The sequence below is a fragment of the Lissotriton helveticus genome, chromosome 11 (genome assembly GCF_964261635.1).
Source record: "Lissotriton helveticus chromosome 11, aLisHel1.1, whole genome shotgun sequence".
Lineage (NCBI taxonomy): Eukaryota > Metazoa > Chordata > Amphibia > Caudata > Salamandridae > Lissotriton > Lissotriton helveticus.
The window spans coordinates 6330623-6349499 of record NC_136072.1 but is presented as its reverse complement, the minus strand read 5'-3'; the positions used below and the strand labels follow the sequence as shown (position 1 = coordinate 6349499).

Here is an 18877-nt window from a genome sequence, read left to right as displayed (position 1 = left end):
ACGCAGCCTTGCATCACTCCAGCTTTACTATGCCAAGCACAGCCATGCACGGTGGCTCTGCGTTGCACAGTAAATCTCACTTAAGGGCCTTATTTAGGAAAACTATTGCATCAGTGGGTGAAAACAGCGATGCAACACTTTTCACTGTACCCTCCTTGCGACATGATAGATGCGTCATATTTACTGTGTGACGCATCATGTCGCAAGGAATGACAGATACGTCAGTATTACTGAGAAATCTGTCGGCACAAAACTGACGCATTGCTGGAGTTGTGTCGGATGCGTAACGCAACTCCAGCAATGCATGGGAAGTGCTATGAATATAGCACTGCGTCACCCTTACACCTGCTATGAGGCAGGAGTAAGATATTGACGCAATGGCGTCCTAGAAGTGGCGCAATTAAATCTCACAGATTTCACTGCGTCACTTTGACGAGGCTTTGAAGCAGGGGAATGCCCCCCTGCATACATTATACATGACGCAGGTATAATGTAGCGCAGGGGTTTACAAAGTGATGCATCTGCCTACATGGAGCACTTTGTAAATAGGGCACAACATGATGCATTTTTTACGCCGCTGATGCATCACAAACAGTGACTCACCAGCGGCGCAAAAAGTGTCGCAAGGGCTCATAAATAAGCCGCCTAGGGCCAGATGTAGGTAGGGTTTTACCGGTCGGTAACGGCCGAATTCGGCCGTTACCGACCGGTAAAAGGAATTTGAGATGTAGGGGGCAGAATCTGTAATTTTACCGTTCTGTAATTTACCGATCTGTAATTTTACAGAATCTGTAAATATACCGGTCGGTAAATTTACAGAACGGTAAAATTACAGATTCTGTAAAATCGATATGTAGGTGGGACTCTGATGAGTCCCACAAGGCCTAAGAAATCGGTATTTTACCATCAAATTCAATTTGATGGTGAAATACCGATTCAGGTGAGCATGCAAATGTGTGCATGCACACCTGTGCCATATGACAGGCAGACCTGCCCTTAGGGCAGGTATGCCTGCCATATGGCCCCCGAACCTTTTTTGGGGGTGCTAGAGGGTGTCAAAGTGACACCCCCTGCACCCTTGCCAAAAATCTGTATTTACCGATCGGTAAATACCGACCTGTAATGCCCCATTCATTCCTATGGGCTTCAAAGCCCATAGGAATGAATGGAGCATTACAGGTCGGTATTTACCGAATCGGTAAATACCGACTTTTAAAGAATCGGTAAATCCACATCTGGATTTACCTACATCTCGGTACATCTATTTTACCGACTCTTAAATACCGAATCGGTAAAATTCGGTATTTAAGTGTCGGTAAAATAGATTTACCTACATCTGGCCCCTAGTGTTTTGTGAACCAGCCCTTGTTTTACTGTGGAATTTATGTGCAAATCTTTCACATTGCAAAACTGTAATTCAGAGGGATTTCCTCTGAAAATGTTATTGAAGGGCTAAAAATGAAATGGGGGAGTTCTCTGAGGGACAACAGACCTCCATCACAGCGTTTCCCACCCACACAATGCCAAGCTGCAGCATCTGTCCTTCAGAGGGACACGAGCTGCAAACTTAAAAAATATATAATGCATGCAGCGAACAACCATCAGCGGCAGCATGCAGCGGTCTCCTTGACTGATGTCTGCTCCCACCAATGCCGGCATGAGACACTCAGGAAGTGGAAGCTGTCTATCCAGGACCACTCCCACAATGCTGACACATACCAAAGCATCTGAGGTGTCAGTACCCAAAGACAGCAGTTGTGGATGCAAACCACTGATACATTTCCAGTCTTCTCTCCCTAAACTGCAAGGAGTTGCAATGCAGGGAGAGGAGTTGGCTTAACCCCTTGGCCACGGCGGTAATCCTGCCGCCGCTCTGGGGGGGAGGCGGGGGGTCGCGCTGCCACTATGCTCGTGACGGAACCACTCCGTCAGGAGCCACAAGCGCACTGTGCTTGTGATGGAGTGGTTCCATCACGGCCCACCCGGCTCAATAGAACGCCCCACGCAGGCGCGGAATTCCTGCAGCGTGGGCGGGAAGGCCGCGCCGTGACGGAACTACTCCGTCACCAGCACAGCGCGTCCGTGGCTCGTGACGGAGTGGTTCCGTCACGAGCACAGAAGGGGTTAATCGCTAGGGCGGTCGACCTCAAATCTGGGGAACTAGGGGGAGGAGCTTGGCGGGCATCCGAGATGGCCGCTTGAGCACAGCGCTCTCCGGACCCTCGCCGCTCCCGACATTTTATCCTGGCTGAATCCTGATTTCTTGCAAGAATTCGTGTAGGGGACGTTTGGCTGATTACCCTAGCACTTTTCAGAAATCGATTTGGATCTCGTATTCCTGAGATATGGTGCTCTGAACTTTTGGGCTCCGCCCTTGAGGTGCGCCCGGGACGGGGTGCGGTACTGTAGCCGTCCTGCAATTGAACAACAACGGCAGGAGATCTGGCCTTGTGGGTCCCCCCTTCCTAAGTTTCGGTTTCGATTCCGTTCCGACTTGGGCCACGGCTGTGGATGTCGTGTTGCGACTGAGACTTGGAGGCAGATCGGCTGTTGGGCTTTCATGTGACTTATTTGCTGGTTTGGCGACCTCTACCCGAGTTGTGCCCCCTTTTTCTGTACTTTTGATCCTGTACTTTGGGTGTCGGGCCCGTCGGACCTGGTGGCTTGTCCTGTGACGCATCTTCAAAATGGCGGGCAGAGGGGACAGAGAGACGCGCAAGACGAAAACACCTCTGCGCGGAGCTCCAGTTCAATCAAATGTCATGGACCGTTATACCCATTCTAAGGGGTCCCCCGGAGCTGCCCTGCCTGGTTCTAGTATTGCGTCTGAACGAATTTTGGAAGAGTCGGCGGAGCCCTCCTTACAGGATATCATGGGCGCCATCTCGGGTGTGAGGGAATCCATCGGCCTACAGTACGAGGCCTTGGCCCACAAACTTGACACCGTGGCTATCGAGGTGAATCTGATTCGTGCTGACCTCGGCAAGACGAATGAGAGGGTACAATCACTGGATATTAAATCCTCTAGCCTTACGAATGACGTCTCGGAGCTCCAAACAGAGATTGGAAATCTCCGTCGGGGGAACGACTTCATGACCCGTCGCCTGGAGGACTTTGAAAATAGGGCGCGTCGCTGCAATGTTCGCCTGGTTGGTGTACCGGAAAACCCCGAACCCCACTCGGTGGATCTCCTGGTTGAGGATCTGGTCTTGAACCATTTGGCCCCTTCTGGTCTTACAAAATTTTTCACGGTGGAACGTGCACATCGTGTTCCAGGGGGCAAAGTCAAGCCGGGAGCCCCGCCGAGACCCATTGTAGCGAAGCTTTTTCATTATAGAGACCGGGACGCTATCCTGCAGGCCTCGCGGGCGAAGGGCCCGGTGGCCTTTGAGAATGCTACGGTGAACTTTTACCCGGACTTTTCCCAACAGGTTCAGAGACAACGTATGGAGTTTCGTGGTGCCAAGAAACGTCTCCGGGATCGGGGCCTACGTTACGCCATGCTCTTTCCCACTAGACTCCGGGTTGAATACAATGAACGTACCCTTTTCTTTGATCGGCCAGATGCTGTTAATGACTGGCTGGACTCATTGCCTGACTGTCCTCCTGAGACAGACTCCGCCGCTCACCCTGGCGGTGCCGAAGGTGGTGTGGAGATCTAACTGTTCGGCTCTTATGTCTTATTTTGAATACATTCTCAGGAGTGTTGGCCGGCGTCCCTCTACATTGTGATCATTCTGTCTTTTCGTTTGTTATTTTTGTTCTTGCTGAGGTCGGGGGGTGGATGGAACGGAGACCTTTCCTCCTCCGGGGTCTTTGTGTAGAATAGGGGTTCTTGGGCGACAGGCACACTGCAGGTTGGGGTGGCTCTTTAGCTTTTTGCAGGGGTGCAGGGTGGGGGGTGTTTCTCTTCAGTTTGGGGGAGGGGGGTTGGGAAGTTTTTTCTTTTCTGTGTGTTGTTTTCAAGGCGAGTTGCTCCTGTGTTTGCTGCTGTTCCTGATGTCTAGCTCATGGACGAGGGGTTTTGGCTCGGGTGGTTGGGATGGGGGGTAGAGGGTTGAAATTTCTTTCCTGGAACGTTAATGGCCTGGGGGATCGTATTAAGCGCAGTGTGGTCTTAAAATGTATACGACGTTTGTCACCGGACATTGTTTTCATGCAAGAAACCCATTTGATTGGTAATGTTTGTTATGCGATGAATAGATGGGGCTACCGCCTTGTGGCGCACTCAGGGTTTACCTCCGGATCTAGGGGTGTGGGTATTCTTGTTCGAACCTCCCTCCCCCTGGCTATCGATGAGGTGATTCATGATGACCGTGGGAGATATACTGTCCTGGTGGGTAGATATGAAGGCCGCACCCTATCTCTCTTCAATGTTTATGTTCCCCCGGGTTTGCAGGCCTCTACTTTTACTGACTTGGGCCGTGTTCTGTTGGATCTCCCTGATAGCACTCTCTTTCTTGCCGGTGATTTTAATTCGGTGCTTTCCGGCCTTCACGATCGCTGTCCCCCTAGAGATACCCCGCAGGCTCAGCAGTGGTTGGGTGGGTTTTTAGATACCTTTGGCCTTGTGGACTGCTGGCGACTGTTGCATCCTACTCAGCTCCAATACACCTTTCATTCTGGGGTCCATGGCAGTCTGTCCCGGCTGGATTATTTCCTGATGCCCGCAGCCCAATCATCGGCGGTTCGTGAGATTTTACACTTGCCTAGGGGTATTTCTGATCACTCGCCGCTCTGGCTCCGTTTCGAGGTTGGGGTGGAGGCGGCGGGCCGAGTGGCTCCCATTAACCCTTGGTATCTTTCCTCCCCTGGGACTCGTACCCTCTTGCTCAAGTCCATGGATGCATATTTCCTGGAAAATGAGGGGTCGGTCTCTTCGGCTGTGTCCCTGTGGGAAGCTTTTAAAACTGTGATTCGTGGACAGGCCCTTTCCTTGATTGTTGAAGCTAAGAGGGCAGGGAGGAAGGAGGTGGTGGACCTTGAGGGGGAGATCTCTGCGTTGGAGGACGAGTTGGAATCTGGTGTCACGCCTGACAAACTCCATGCCCTGGGTCTAAAACAGTTTGCATATAAATCTCTGGTCACTGACGCTGCAAAGGTGATGTTTCGTGAGCAGCAGGGCAGATTGTACGATGTGGGTGACAAGGCGGGCAAACTCCTAGCGTGGTTGGACAAGAAAGAAAGAGTTAATCGTGTGGTGCCCGTGATTCAGTCTGCGAGTGGTGAGAATGTGATTGATCCGACCGCCATTGTTGATCGTTTTGCAGAATATTTCCGTGTGGTATATGCTCCCGTGTCTGTGAGGGATGTTGCCGACTCCCGCCTTCTTCTGCGTGATATCACTTTGCCCTGTGTCACCGACTTGGACCGTATTGCTTTGGACTCCCCTTTTACGAATGATGAGATAGCCAATGCAGTTCGATCGCTCCGTTCGGGCAAAGCACTGGGCCCGAACGGTTTGCCTATTGAGTTGTACAAATTATGCCCCGATAAGGTGCCGCCGTATCTCCGCGCCATGTTTCTAGAATCTCGTGAGCGGAACATGCTTCCCTATGATCAGCGTCTGGCGACAATCGTCGTCATTCCCAAAGAGGGTAAACCGCGTGACCTCTGTTCCTCGTATAGGCCCATATCCCTATTAAATGTTGAACCTAAGGTGTTGGCTAAACTTTTGGCGACCCGTCTCCTTTCGGTTCTTGGGGAGTTGGTCCATCCGGATCAGTCTGGCTTTATCCCGCATCGCAACACTGCTCTGAATTTACGTCGCCTCCACGGCGCGCTGGCGAGGGCGGGGCTTTTGACTGAACCGGCCATTTTGGCGTCCCTGGATGCCTCCATGGCCTTTGATACTGTGGAGTGGCCCTATTTATGGGCGACACTTGAGAAATTTGGATTCGGGTGCGAGTTTATTAGCTGGGTTAGACTGTTGTACGCGGAACCTCTGGCGCAAGTTGTAGTGAACGGTAGAGTGTCGACCCCCTTCTCCTTGGGCAGGGGTACCCGTCAGGGTTGCCCCTTGTCCCCTCTGTTGTTCGCGCTCGCTCTTGAACCGTTGGCGGCCTGGCTCCGTTGGGAACCGTCCCTTAAAGGTATTCGATGGGCCCCGGACTTCGAAGACCGCGTCTCGCTTTATGCGGACGACATCCTCTTGTATCTTACTTCCCCTCGCAAGTCTTTATCTGTTTTATTTGACGTTCTTGCGTCCTTTGGTGCTAACTCAGGCCTCGTCATCAACTGGTCTAAATCCTGTGTATACGTTTTATCTGGTGTCTTGCCTCCGTTGCCGAGTAGACTTCCTCTTCAGGTGGTCCGGGATGGTTTCAAATACTTGGGGGTTTTCGTTACCTTGGATCCGTCCCTTCGTTTTGATCGTAATCTCCTTCCCCCGTTGCTTAGGCTCCGTTTGGACGTTGCCCGCTGGCGCAAACTTCCCCTGTCTCCACTGGGTCGGGCGGCCCTGTTTAAGATGATGTCACTACCGCGGTTTCTCTACGCTCTCCAGAATTATTATGATCCTATCCCCAAGACCTATTTTCGGGAGATTGAGAGCCTTCAGAGGCAACTTATTTGGGATGGGCGACCGCGCATTGCTCTCGCGAAACTTTCTATCCCGTGGTACGATGGGGGCATGGCGCTCCCCGATATTAAGAGATACTACTGGGCTTCCCATCTGTCCGCTATTAATCACGCTATGTTCTCTCCGGGTCGTAATCCGGCGTTTGAGATGGATAAACTTCAGCTTCCGGGAGGTGACTTTAATAGAGTACTCTATTCTCGCTCCGCTGGGCGCCATCTTGTGGGACCTACTTTGACTGCTTTGACAGTGTGGCGTGCTGCGAATGTGAGCCTGGGCTGGGAGGATCGCTTGACGTTGGCGACGCCTCTTTATGCTTCGGAACGTCTGGGCGGTCTTTGGTCTTCCAAGGGTTTTGACCGTTGGGACTTGATTGGGATCTCTAAAGTGGGGGATGTATATTCTAAGGGTTCTGTGCGCCCGTTTCAGGCCCTCCAGGCTGACTATGGCCTGAGTAGTCGGGAATTCTTTCGTTATTTACAGATCAGGCACGCTTTGGTTTCGGTGTTTGCTCCTGGTGAGATTCCGCCTGACTCTTCCCCACTTGAAGACCGTATCCTTGACGGACATCTTCCTGATAGCACTATCTCCCTGATCTATAAAAAGTTGATCAACAATCGGACTGATTTATTGGCCCGACTTCGGGAACAGTGGATGGGAGATGGGTTGGAACTTGATGATGAGGATTGGCAATCGGCCCTCTCCTCTCCGAAGGAGGTGGCTATACCGGCTCGACTCCGTCTGGTCCAATTGAAGATCCTTCATCGGGTGTACGTGACGGGACCGCGACTGATGGTGATGGGCTTTTCCTCTGATGGACTGTGTAAGCGTGGATGTGGTTTGCGTGCTACTTTCCTGCATATTCTTTGGGAGTGCCCGATGGTGGCTGCTTATTGGGTGGCCGTGCTTGATCTGATGACTGTGGTGACGGGGATATCCTTGCGACCGGAACCTCGTCGCTGTCTTTTGAATGTTTGGGAGCCCACGGACTATTCGGTGGCACAGACTAGATGGGCCACCCTGGGCTATATGATTGCGAAGCGAGATATTGCGCAACTCTGGGGGGCCTCCAGGCCCCCTGCCCTCGCGCAATGGGAGGATAATATGGACTGGTCCATGTTCCGTGAGAAAACTGTTTATGTGGCCAGGGGTAGACCCAGGGCATGGGTGAAGGTGTGGGGTCAATGGAACGAATACCGTGGCAACATTTGTACTCCTCCCCTTGTGGACACTATCGAGATTACCCTATCTCCCTAGGCTAGCGTTCCCGGAATCTTCATATAGGGACTGAGCTGGTGTCACCGGCTCTTCCCCCCCTTCTTCTTCCTGATATCTACCCCCTCCCCCCCCCCCCCCGCTCCATACTCCTTAGTGCTTAGGATATTGTTACTGCACCTCCGCTGCTGTCCCCCCCTTGCGTCCCTTGGGCTGACCTTCAGTGATACACTCTCGCCTTTTTGTATGTTTGTTCTTTCATATATATAAAACCTGTTTTGGTCCTGTATTTAATGTGGAGTATTGCATTGTTGATTGACGGTTACCTCTGCGGGCTTATGTGATATGTGTCTACTCCTTTTTAGCGGCTGGCCCGTGTGGTTGTAGGCCCATCCTTGTACGTTTCTGCTTGCTCAAATAAAGGTTTTAAAAAAAAAAAAAAAAAAAAAAAAAAAAAAATCTGGGGAACTGGGTTCGAGTCTCGGCAATGACGCTGAACATCCTGTGATTGTGGGCAAATCACTTAATCTCCCCGGACCCACCCAAAAAAAAAATGAATGTGTCCTCATGTAATGCAACTGGTGCTATATAAAGCGCTCTGATACCCGATTCGAGTCAAGTTCGCGCTATATAAAACTCTGTAAAAAAAAATGGGTTCAGTGTAAGTCACAGACTCATTTACCATACCATTTACCATTCGCTGAGTCGTAATGTGCAATCACACAATGCTTTGTGGTTGCAAAGCCTGCAGAGTTATGCACCGCAGGCGTTGCACATACAAACACGGTACATTGCGGCCAGAAATTTCAAAGCAAGGAAAAATAATCCAAGTTGTAGTAGTTTTTTCCCTTAAGTCTTGTATATTCACTGAAAGCAATGAGCAATTTTGTGATTTAGGGCTAATTTACAAAGGCATTTAAGAGTCCAGGGAATAGTGCTAAGGAAGTACCCCTTCAGGTACTAATTAATGCGTTTTTGAGTTAGCCCCATATTTTGAAAATATAAAAATTTTCTCCTCACAGGTAAATGGCTCTTCAGATCCAGAGTTTGACAGAGCAAAGGAAGCAATCAGTAATCAAAACAGGGAGATTGTAGGTCTGAAATGTACACAGTGCTAATCTAACACAAGGTTGGACCAGTTCAAACATCACTTACCTTAAATTCCGGCTTTAAGATGACTTTGTTCAAGATGGAGTCTCCATCTGCAATGATCTGCGTGTCCGTGTCGCAGCTCATGGCACTTGTTAGTGACGTCAGGCAGATCCACCTCACCTTTTTCTTGAAATATTTTTTAAAATCATCCTAGTGAAATAGAAGACATTGAGAGAATCAGACAAGGATGTGCCGGTGTTGTTCCATTTATTCAGAATCACCCATCGCTGTCTCAGTACTTATGCATGAATGTTCCAGCGCAGCGCTACGCCACTAGCCCTTAAACATAGGGCCTCATTGGTGGCGTTGTGGTGTAGGGCAGGGCAGCAAGTCATCTTGTTGTGCCGCCCTACGCCAATGTGATAGGGCGTGAATGGTCTGTATTTAAGCAATACGGTGCATTCCTGTCCTTTCTTCCTGTGCTGGAGCCGTTTCCACAGCCTAGCGCCAACGAAGGCACCCTTGTACCAACGCGCACGGGTGCCTCCGTGCATGGGTGCCTCTGTGCATGGGTGCCTCCGTGCATGGTTGCCTCTGTGCATGGGTGCCTCCGTGCATGGTTGCCTCCGTGCATGGTTGCCTCCGTGCATGGGTGCCTTTGTGCATGGGTGCCTCCGTGCATGGGTGCCTCCGTGCATGGTTGCCTCCGTGCATGGTTGCCTCCGTGCATGGTTGCCTCCGTGCATGGGTGCCTTTGTGCATGGGTGCCTCCGTGCATGGGTGCCTCCGTGCATGGTTGCCTCCGTGCATGGTTGCCTCCGTGCATGGGTGCCTCTGTGCATGGGTGCCTCCGTGCATGGGTGCCTCTGTGCATGGGTGCCTCCGTGCATGGTTGCCTCTGTGCATGGGTGCCTCCGTGCATGGTTGCCTCCGTGCATGGTTGCCTCCGTGCATGGGTGCCTCCGTGCATGGTTGCCTCTGTGCATGGGTGCCTCCGTGCATGGGTGCCTCCGTGCATGGGTGCCTCCGTGCATGGTTGCCTCTGTGCATGGGTGCCTCTGTGCATGGTTGCCTCCGTGCATGGTTGCCTCCGTGCATGGGTGCCTCCGTGCATGGTTGCCTCTGTGCATGGGTGCCTCCGTGCATGGGTGCCTCCGTGCATGGGTGCCTCCGTGCATGGTTGCCTCCGTGTATGGGTGCCTCTGTGCATGGGTGCCTCCGTGCATGGGTGCCTCCGTGCATGGGTGCCTCCGTGCATGGTTGCCTCTGTGCATGGGTGCCTCCGTGCATGGTTGCCTCCGTGCATGGTTGCCTCCGTGCATGGGTGCCTTTGTGCATGGGTGCCTCCGTGCATGGGTGCCTCCGTGCATGGTTGCCTCCGTGCATGGTTGCCTCCGTGCATGGGTGCCTCTGTGCATGGGTGCCTCCGTGCATGGGTGCCTCCGTGCATGGGTGCCTCCGTGCATGGTTGCCTCTGTGCATGGGTGCCTCCGTGCATGGTTGCCTCCGTGCATGGTTGCCTCCGTGCATGGGTGCCTCCGTGCATGGTTGCCTCTGTGCATGGGTGCCTCCGTGCATGGGTGCCTCCGTGCATGGGTGCCTCCGTGCATGGGTGCCTCCGTGCATGGTTGCCTCTGTGCATGGGTGCCTCTGTGCATGGTTGCCTCCGTGCATGGTTGCCTCCGTGCATGGGTGCCTCCGTGCATGGTTGCCTCTGTGCATGGGTGCCTCCGTGCATGGGTGCCTCCGTGCATGGGTGCCTCCGTGCATGGGTGCCTCCGTGCATGGTTGCCTCCGTGTATGGGTGCCTCCTTGCATGGTTGCCGGATTATTTCTGTGCACCCTCAATCTTATGAGGCGTTTTCCTCTTCCTGAATGAGGCACACATGGACAGAGAGGCCAACGGATTTGACGCATCCCTAGGTTGACATCTCTTTGTAAATCTGTGGCAGCGTCAAATTCCATGGGGGGTTGCGTGGGAACCCCACCGCAAAACCCATGGAACGCCTCCCAGGCAATGAAGCGATTTGCACTGCGTCGCCTTACTCGTGATTTATGAGGCCACGCAAAGCCACACAGGGTGGGTGTGCGCGGCTTCATGAATCTTCATGAGAGCCCTGGGTCACGCATGCACCACTTTACGTGGTGATGTGGTACAAAAGTGCTGCAGGGCTCTCATAAATAAGCCCCATAGTGGCTTGTGGGGTAACATCCTGTGGACAGGTGTCTAGGCAGGTCAGGGGGGCCCGGCCTCTGCTGTCCTGGTGAAGGACCCCGAGCCAGAGCTGCAGATCTCTGTGAGGTAAGGGGGGATCCGTGTGTCACCAGCTCAACTACCCACTGACAGCACTGAACTGCCCCCAAGAGGCGCCGTATTTGTTTCAGCTTTTCTACAACATTTGTTTTTTGCTTTCACAAAACAAACTCCCTAAGTGAGTCCTTGTTACTTAAAAACAGAAAAAACAGCAGCCCTGATGCACTGGGATTGTTCACCCCGCGTACTGGAAGAGGAAGCGGTGTGGCGCCGCGGCCAGGGCGACTGACGCTGGACGCTGGAGATCACGGTTCGATCCCCGGCACCGGCGGCAGCACCATGCGACTCTGGGCAATAGCTCGCTTAATCTTCCCAACGGCCCCAGCGCCGAGATACCCCTTCTGGGGTGATGTGTGCGCTATACAAGTACTGGATTTACATTTACTGAAGTCATTGTTATATTTCTCCGACAGCCACCACCACACCTTGCATAGGGGCCCCAGGCAGACAATTCTAGTGATTCTTACCAAGCCTTAACTAGGGTGACCAAGACTGTTCCCTGATTGCCCATTGGTAGTGGAGTCATGAGGTCAGATGTTTCCAGCAGAAATCCTGCAGTCCTCCACATGTGCAGTTGAGCTGCTAGCTTGGTGGGGCCAGGGCCAGACTGGCCATAGTGGGAACCAGCCGTTTCCTCGGTGGGTCGCCAGGGGGAGGACCGGTTTTGGACCCTTGGAGGGTGTTTTTGTTACTAGGGACCGGTTTTGCAACATAGCTGCAATATCCGCCCCCTGTAACAAAAGCAGCTGTGGACGGCCAGACTCAATTGCCGGGGCCGGTTTGCGTTCCCAGTCCGGCCCTGGGTGCGGCAGATCTCCTGTCCGCCAAAGTCTAAATGAAAAGTTCACTTTTATTGCCACTGTCTTACCCATACATTTCAGCAAGGAATACTCCTAGCCTTGCCCTGACTTACTCCTGAGAATGCTGGAGTTACCCAGGAGTGCTACAATAGTAATGCAGAGCTATGTATTTTTTTCAACAGGCCTGGTGTCCTAACTTCGCTCTGGGCCTGTGCAGACGTAGGTCTGTGAAGTGCTTGATGTATCATTTATATCAATAATATAATCATGACAAGTTTCCTTTCTATTTCACATTGTGAATGCTAAAATTGTAATGGCCTCAGATCATGTCTATTTCATTTGTAATGTTACCTGAAATGCAGCGGGTGAATAAGCACTAAATTTGGAAAGTAGACCTGAGCAAACAGGCCAAACAGACACAGGATCTCCGACAAATACACAATTATTTCATTTTTACAATTATAAAGGGCCCCCACACTCTGACAGGCATTGACTCCTGTACAATTATTTGCAAATCCTTCAAACGTTAACAGAGTTAAAAATAGTGGTGGGCGAAGAATTGCACCCTGCAGGAGGAGTTCGCTGAGTTTTGCCCACTCTGTGCCCCGCGTGGAGTTCACAAAAACTCTGCAAATCTGAGTTTTTACTCTTACCAGGCTCGCCAACATTAAGTTGGTGAGCATAAGTGAGAGAAATCACGCGGTAGACCTCCTCCTGGTGAGATTTCTGCATGTGGGCGGTCACGGCAAGTCGCTACCGCTTGCGTTGAGAAAGCTGCTGCTCGTGTTGAGGAAACGGCCACTCGACTAGAAAATCTACTCAGGTTCAAGTTCAAGTTCGGGTATTTGTGTAGCGCACTGCTCACCCAGAGGGTCTCAAGGCGCTTCGGGAAGGGGTTCATTGTTTGTCGAATAGCCAGGTTTTGAGTTCTTTTCTGAAGGAGATGTGGTTTTGAGTGAGACGGAGGTGAGTGGGGAGTGAGTTCCAGGTCTTGGCAGCAAGGAAGGAGAAGGATCTGCCACCCATGGTGGATTTACGGATGCGCGGGACAGCGGCGAGGGCTTGATTGGATGATCTTAGTTGTCGGTGGGTTTGTAGAAGGACAGTCGAGTGTTGAGGCATTTGGGTCCTAGATTGTAAAGGGCCTTGTGTGCATGGGTGAGAAGGAGGAATGTAATTCTTTTGTTGACGGGAAGCCAGTGGAGGTCTTTTAGGTGTCCGGTGATGTAGTCTTGGCGAGGAATGTCTAATATGAGTCTCGCTGACGCGTTTTGGATGCGTTGTAGTTTTTTCTGTAGTTTAGCAGTGATTCCGGCGTATAGTGTGTTACCATAGTCCAGTCGACTCGTGACCAATGCGTGGGTGACAGTCTTTCTTTTCTCGAGGGGGATCCAGTGGAAGATATTTTTGAGAATGCGAAGTACGTTGAAGCAGGAGGATGAGACTGCCTTGACTTGTCTGGACATCGAGAGAGATGAGTCTAGGATAAAGCCAAGATTACGGGCATGGTCTGTGGGTGTGGGTGCTGTGCCCAGGGCGGAAGGCCACCAAGAGTTGTCCCAGGCAGAGGGGGAAGATCCTAGGATGAGCACTTCCGTTTTGTCTGAGTTGAGTTTTAGGCGGCTATGTTTCATCCATTCGGCTACTTCTTTCATGCCTTCGTGGAGATTGTTCTTGGCGGTGTTAGGGTCTTTGGTAAGGGAAAGGATAAGCTGGGTGTCGTCAGCGTAGGAGATGATGTTAAGGTTGTGATGACGCGCGATGGAGGCGAGTGGACTCATGTAGACGTTGAAGAGGGTGGGACTGAGTGAAGATCCTTGTGGTACGCCACAGATGACTTCAGTAGCCTCAGAGTGGAATGGGGGAAGTCGGACTCTTTGAGTTCTCCCAGCGAGGAATGAGGTGATCCAGTCCAAGGCTTTTCCTTGTATGCCAATGCTGCTGAGGCGTTGTACAAGGGTGCTGTGGCAGACTGTGTCGAAAGCGGCGGAGAGGTCGAGTAGAATGAGGGCCACTGTTTCACCGTTGTCCAGTAGTGTTCGGATGTCATCAGTCGCTGCAATGAGGGCAGTTTCGGTGCTGTGTTTGGCCCGGAACCCGGATTGAGATTGATCGAGGGAGTTGTTGGATTCAAGGAAGGCGGCGAGCTGGTAGTTGACGGCTTTCTCGATGACTTTGGCCGGGAATGGGAGGAGGGATATGGGTCGGTAGTTTTTGAGATCCGAGGGGTCTGCTGTCGGTTTCTTCAGGAGGGCGCTGAGTTCGGCGTGTTTCCAGATATCTGGAAAGGTGGCAGAGTTGAACGAGCAGTTGATGACATCTCGGAGATGGGGTGCGATGGTGGAGTCCGCTTTGTTGAAGATGTGGTGGGGGCAAGGGTCGGTAGGGGAGCCAGAGTGGATGGAGTTCATTAGGCGGATGGTGTCTTCAGTGGTGATTGGGTTCCAGGCGCTAAGGTTGGTAGATGGCGGAGCAGGATTTGAGGGGGGTGGGGAGGGTTGAGCGCTGGGAGTGTTCTTGAAGCTGTTGTGAATGTCGGCAATTTTGTTGTAGAAGAAGGAGGATAACGCATCGCAGAGGTCTTCGGAGGGAGTGATGTCGTTAGATGCTGCGGTGGGGTTGCTGAATTCTTTGACGATGTTGAAGAGTTCCTTGCTGTTGTGATTGTTGTTGTCGAGACGATCCTTGAGTGCAGATTTCTTGGCTGATCGAATCAGTTGGTGGTGTTTACAGGTGGCTGCTTTGAGGGTGGACATGTTGTCGGTGGTTGGGTTTTTTCTCCATGTTTTCTCCAGGGCGCGGCATAGCTTCTTGGATTTTTTAAGGTCATCATTGAACTAGGGGGCCTTTTTGCTGGTTGATTTGATCTGGTGCTTTTTCAAGGGCGCTAATTCGTCAGCACAGAGGGTGATCCATTGCTTGAGGTTGGTGGCCGCTTGGTTTGGGTCCGATGAGAGGGTATGAGGGATTTGGTTGAGTGAAGTGAGGAGTTGTTCGGGGGTGATTTTGTTCCAGTTTCTTCGAGGGATACGTTGTGGGCGGTTGTGGGTCAGGGTGGTTTTGTAGCTGAAGTGGACGCAACTGTGGTCCGTCCAGTGGAGAGCTGTGGTGCGATCGAAGGAGATGTGCTTGCTGGAGGTGAAGATGGGGTCGAGCGTGTGTCCGGCTACATGGGTGGGGGTGTCAACAAGTTGTTTGAGTCCGAGATTGGCCAGGTTGTCCAGAAGGGTGGTGGTGTTGCTGTCGTGTTTGTTTTCAAGGTGGTAGTTGAAGTCTCCTAAAAGAATGTAGTTCTCGGAGGCGAGGGCATGTGGGCTGACGAAGTCCGTGATGTCATCGCTGAATTGAGTGCGGGTACCTGGAGGTCTGTAGATGAGGGTGCCTCTGAGTGTGGTCCTAGGGTTGGTGTGGATCTGAAAGTGGAGATGTTCAGCGGTAGCGAGATTATCGTCGGAGCTGGTCGTGATTTTGATGGTGTTCTTATGAATGATGACGGTGCCTCCTCCTGTTTGATTGGTGCGGTCTTTACGGGTAATCTTGTAAGCATCCGGTATGGCTATGGCGATGTCGGGTGCTGAAGATGTGTTCATCCAAGTTTCTGTGAGGAAGGCGATGTCCGGTGATGCAGTGTTGAGTAGGTCCCAGAGTTCCGTGGCGTGTCTGTGGACCAAGCGGGTGTTAAGCAGGATGCACTTCATGCGGTTAGAGTCGGAACTGTGCATGGAGGAAGGGTATTTGGTGAGGGTTCTGAAGAAGTTGAACTTGCAGGGGAGGCAGGCGAATGGGCCGTGAGTACGTCCTGGGGTGGCATTGCAACATTGTGATGCGCGTCCGGGGTTGAGGGCGTGGAGAGTTGTGGCGTCATATGTGACTCTAGTGGGTTGGGTGCTGCGGGGACCAGGGGGTATGGCGCTGGGCGCGGTCCAGGCGCGGACGGGCGTAGACGGGCTTACCTTTGGCGCACCTTCGGCGCGACCGCAGCGCGTGGACGCTGCGCGTAGGTCCATCTGTCTTAAATGGATAGTGGAAGGGGGCGGAGCGTGGGAGGGTCAGCTGGGAGGCGGGATCTAGGTGCAGGGAGGGTCTGGGACGGGCCAAGGGATCACAACAAAATGGCTGAAAAATAAACAAATGCTCCGACAACAAGAGCTCGATCAATGAGGAATCGCTATGGGGCAAATATTCTGTCACGGCTGCACTTGTAGAGCGCTGCCTAAATCATTACCACAAAGCGCTACAAACGATCTAATCTTGAAGCGCACCACAATTAAAGTGCTAGCGATATGAAATGCGGGGCAGGTAGCGTTATCGAGCGCTGCACAGATAGGTTTAAATTAAGAGTAGCAGTTGCCCAAGTCAGCAAACAGGTCACGAGCGCTGCACAGATAGATTTCAATTTAGAGTAGCAGTTGCCCAAATCAGCAAACAGGTCACGAGCGCTGCACAGAATGAATTTAAATAAGAGTAGCAGTAGCACAGATAGGCAAACAGGTCACGAGCGCTGCACAGAATGGTTTTAAATAAGAGTTACCGTAGCACAAATAAGCATACGATACCACCAAGAGGGGGAGGTGAGGGGAGCGACCGTTTCTGCGTGGAGCAGGACGGTCACAGCTCTCCACGAGGGCGGGCGCAGGCTGTAACTCTGTGGGTGGGAGGGTCAGCTGGGAGGCGGGATCTAGGTGCAGGGAGGGTCTGGGACGGGCCAAGGGATCACAACAAAATGGCTGAAAAATAAACAAATGCTCCGACAACAAGAGCTCGATCAATGAGGAATCTCTATGGGGCAAATATTCTATCACGGCTGCACTTGTAGAGCGCTGCCTAAATCAATACCACAAAGCGCTACAAACGATCTAATCTTGAAGCGCTCCACAATTAAAGCGCTAGCGATATGAAATGCGGGGCAGGTAGGGTTATCGAGCGCTGCACAGATAGGTTTAAATTAAGAGTAGCAGTTGCCCAAGTCAGCAAACAGGTCATGAGCGCTGCACAGATAGATTTCAATTTAGAGTAGCAGTTGCCCAAATCAGCAAACAGGTCACGAGCGCTGCACAGAATGAATTTATATAAGAGTAGCAGTAGCACAGATAGGCAAACAGGTCACGAGCACTGCACAGAATGGTTTTAAATAAGAGTTACCGTAGCACAAATAAGCATACGATACCACCAAGAGGGGGAGGTGAGGGGAGCGACCGTTTCTGCGTGGAGCAGGACGGTCACAGCTCTCCACGAGGGCGGGCGCAGGCTGTAACTCTGTGGGTGGGAGGGTCAGCTGGGAGGCGGGATCTAGGTGCAGGGAGGGTCTGGGACGGGCCAAGGGATCACAACAAAATGGCTGAAAAATAAACAAATGCTCCGACAACAAGAGCTCGATCAATGAGGAATCTCTATGGGGCAAATATTCTATCACGGCTGCACTTGTAGAGCGCTGCCTAAATCAATACCACAAAGCGCTACAACCGATCTAATCTTGAAGCGCTCCACAATTAAAGCGCTAGCGATATGAAATGCGGGGCAGGTAGCGTTATCGAGCGCTGCACAGATAGGTTTAAATTAAGAGTAGCAGTTGCCCAAGTCAGCAAACAGGTCACGAGCGCTGCACAGATAGATTTCAATTTAGAGTAGCAGTTGCCCAAATCAGCAAACAGGTCACGAGCGCTGCACAGAATGAATTTATATAAGAGTAGCAGTAGCACAGATAGGCAAACAGGTCACGAGCGCTGCACAGAATGGTTTTAAATAAGAGTTGCTGTTGCACAAATAAGCATACGATACCACCAAGAGGGGGAGGTGAGGGGAGCGACCGTTTCTGCGTGGAGCAGAGTGGTGGAAAGCAGCAACGCCCTCTGGCTCTACGTGTGATGTCATTTCCACTGATCTTACAGCACGGGAGAAACTCCTGGCACTAAAAATCAGCGTGAACGGCATGACGTACTGGACTCCTGCACTCGTGGAACTCCATGAAGGATGGCGGAGTTTCTCAGCACTTCGCGGAGCTCCACATAGCGTAACCCCACGAACTCCTCCCAGGCCTAGCTAAAAATGAAACAAACATAAAAGCTTTTACAGCTGAAGGAGCGTTGTGTTATTCAAAAAATGTTCGCAGGTTCAAAATTGTTGATTCCCAAAGTTCTTTATTGAAGTCAAGTTCATCAAATGATGGCGACAACGTTTCATCAGAATCAAAGGTCCCAAATTAATCCAAACTAATCCAAAAGCATAAAGTATACAGAACACAATACAGCCAACGCGTTTCGTCCGGCTTTTTTGAGGAGATGTTTTGATAATCGTGATTCTACGTTGAAAAGATGGAACTAATTTCTGTATCCAGGCCTGATCAGGGTTTACATTTTTTAAATGAAGATGTTCACACTTTAATTGGAAGCCTGGAGGCAGCTGCTGTACAGTAGTGAGGTAACAAGGACCCCCTGAAAGGGATAAATTTCCTGGGTCAGGGTAAAGTAAACATAAATAAGGGTAAAAGCCCAGGCAAAGAAATTACACAGTCTGACAAAAGCAGGTAAAAATACACACCGTCTGGAGATAAGGACTCAATAAAAATTTGTATGATAAATTGCCACAATTTAATTATATTGATAAAAAATGTTGATATAAACATATTCATTCAAAACACATGATTAAAACAAATTAGTTAAAGAAACAGATGGTGTGTATTTTTACCTGCTTTTGTCAGACTGTGTAATTTCTTTGCCTGGGCTTTTACCCTTATTTATGTTGGCAGCTGCTGTACAGTACAGTGATACAGATCGGCATTGATTCTACTCTTATACAGTTATTGTTCTTGGAGCCCTGATGATGTCCGTTGCCGGACGAAACGCGTTGGCTGTATTGTGTTCTGTATACTTTATGCTTTTG

General features: G+C 51.3%; 1 protein-coding gene across 1 annotated transcript in view; it reads right to left on the bottom strand.

Moving 5' to 3' along the window:
* Positions 1 to 18877, bottom strand: part of LOC144791012 (putative cation-transporting ATPase 13A4) — a 315251-nt gene that overhangs the window by 197580 nt on the left and 98794 nt on the right. Inside the window, exon 3 of the mRNA XM_078665643.1 lies at positions 8948 to 9094. Within this exon, the coding sequence (XP_078521769.1) occupies positions 8948 to 9094 (147 nt within the window). The remainder of the gene's footprint in view (positions 1 to 8947; positions 9095 to 18877) is intronic.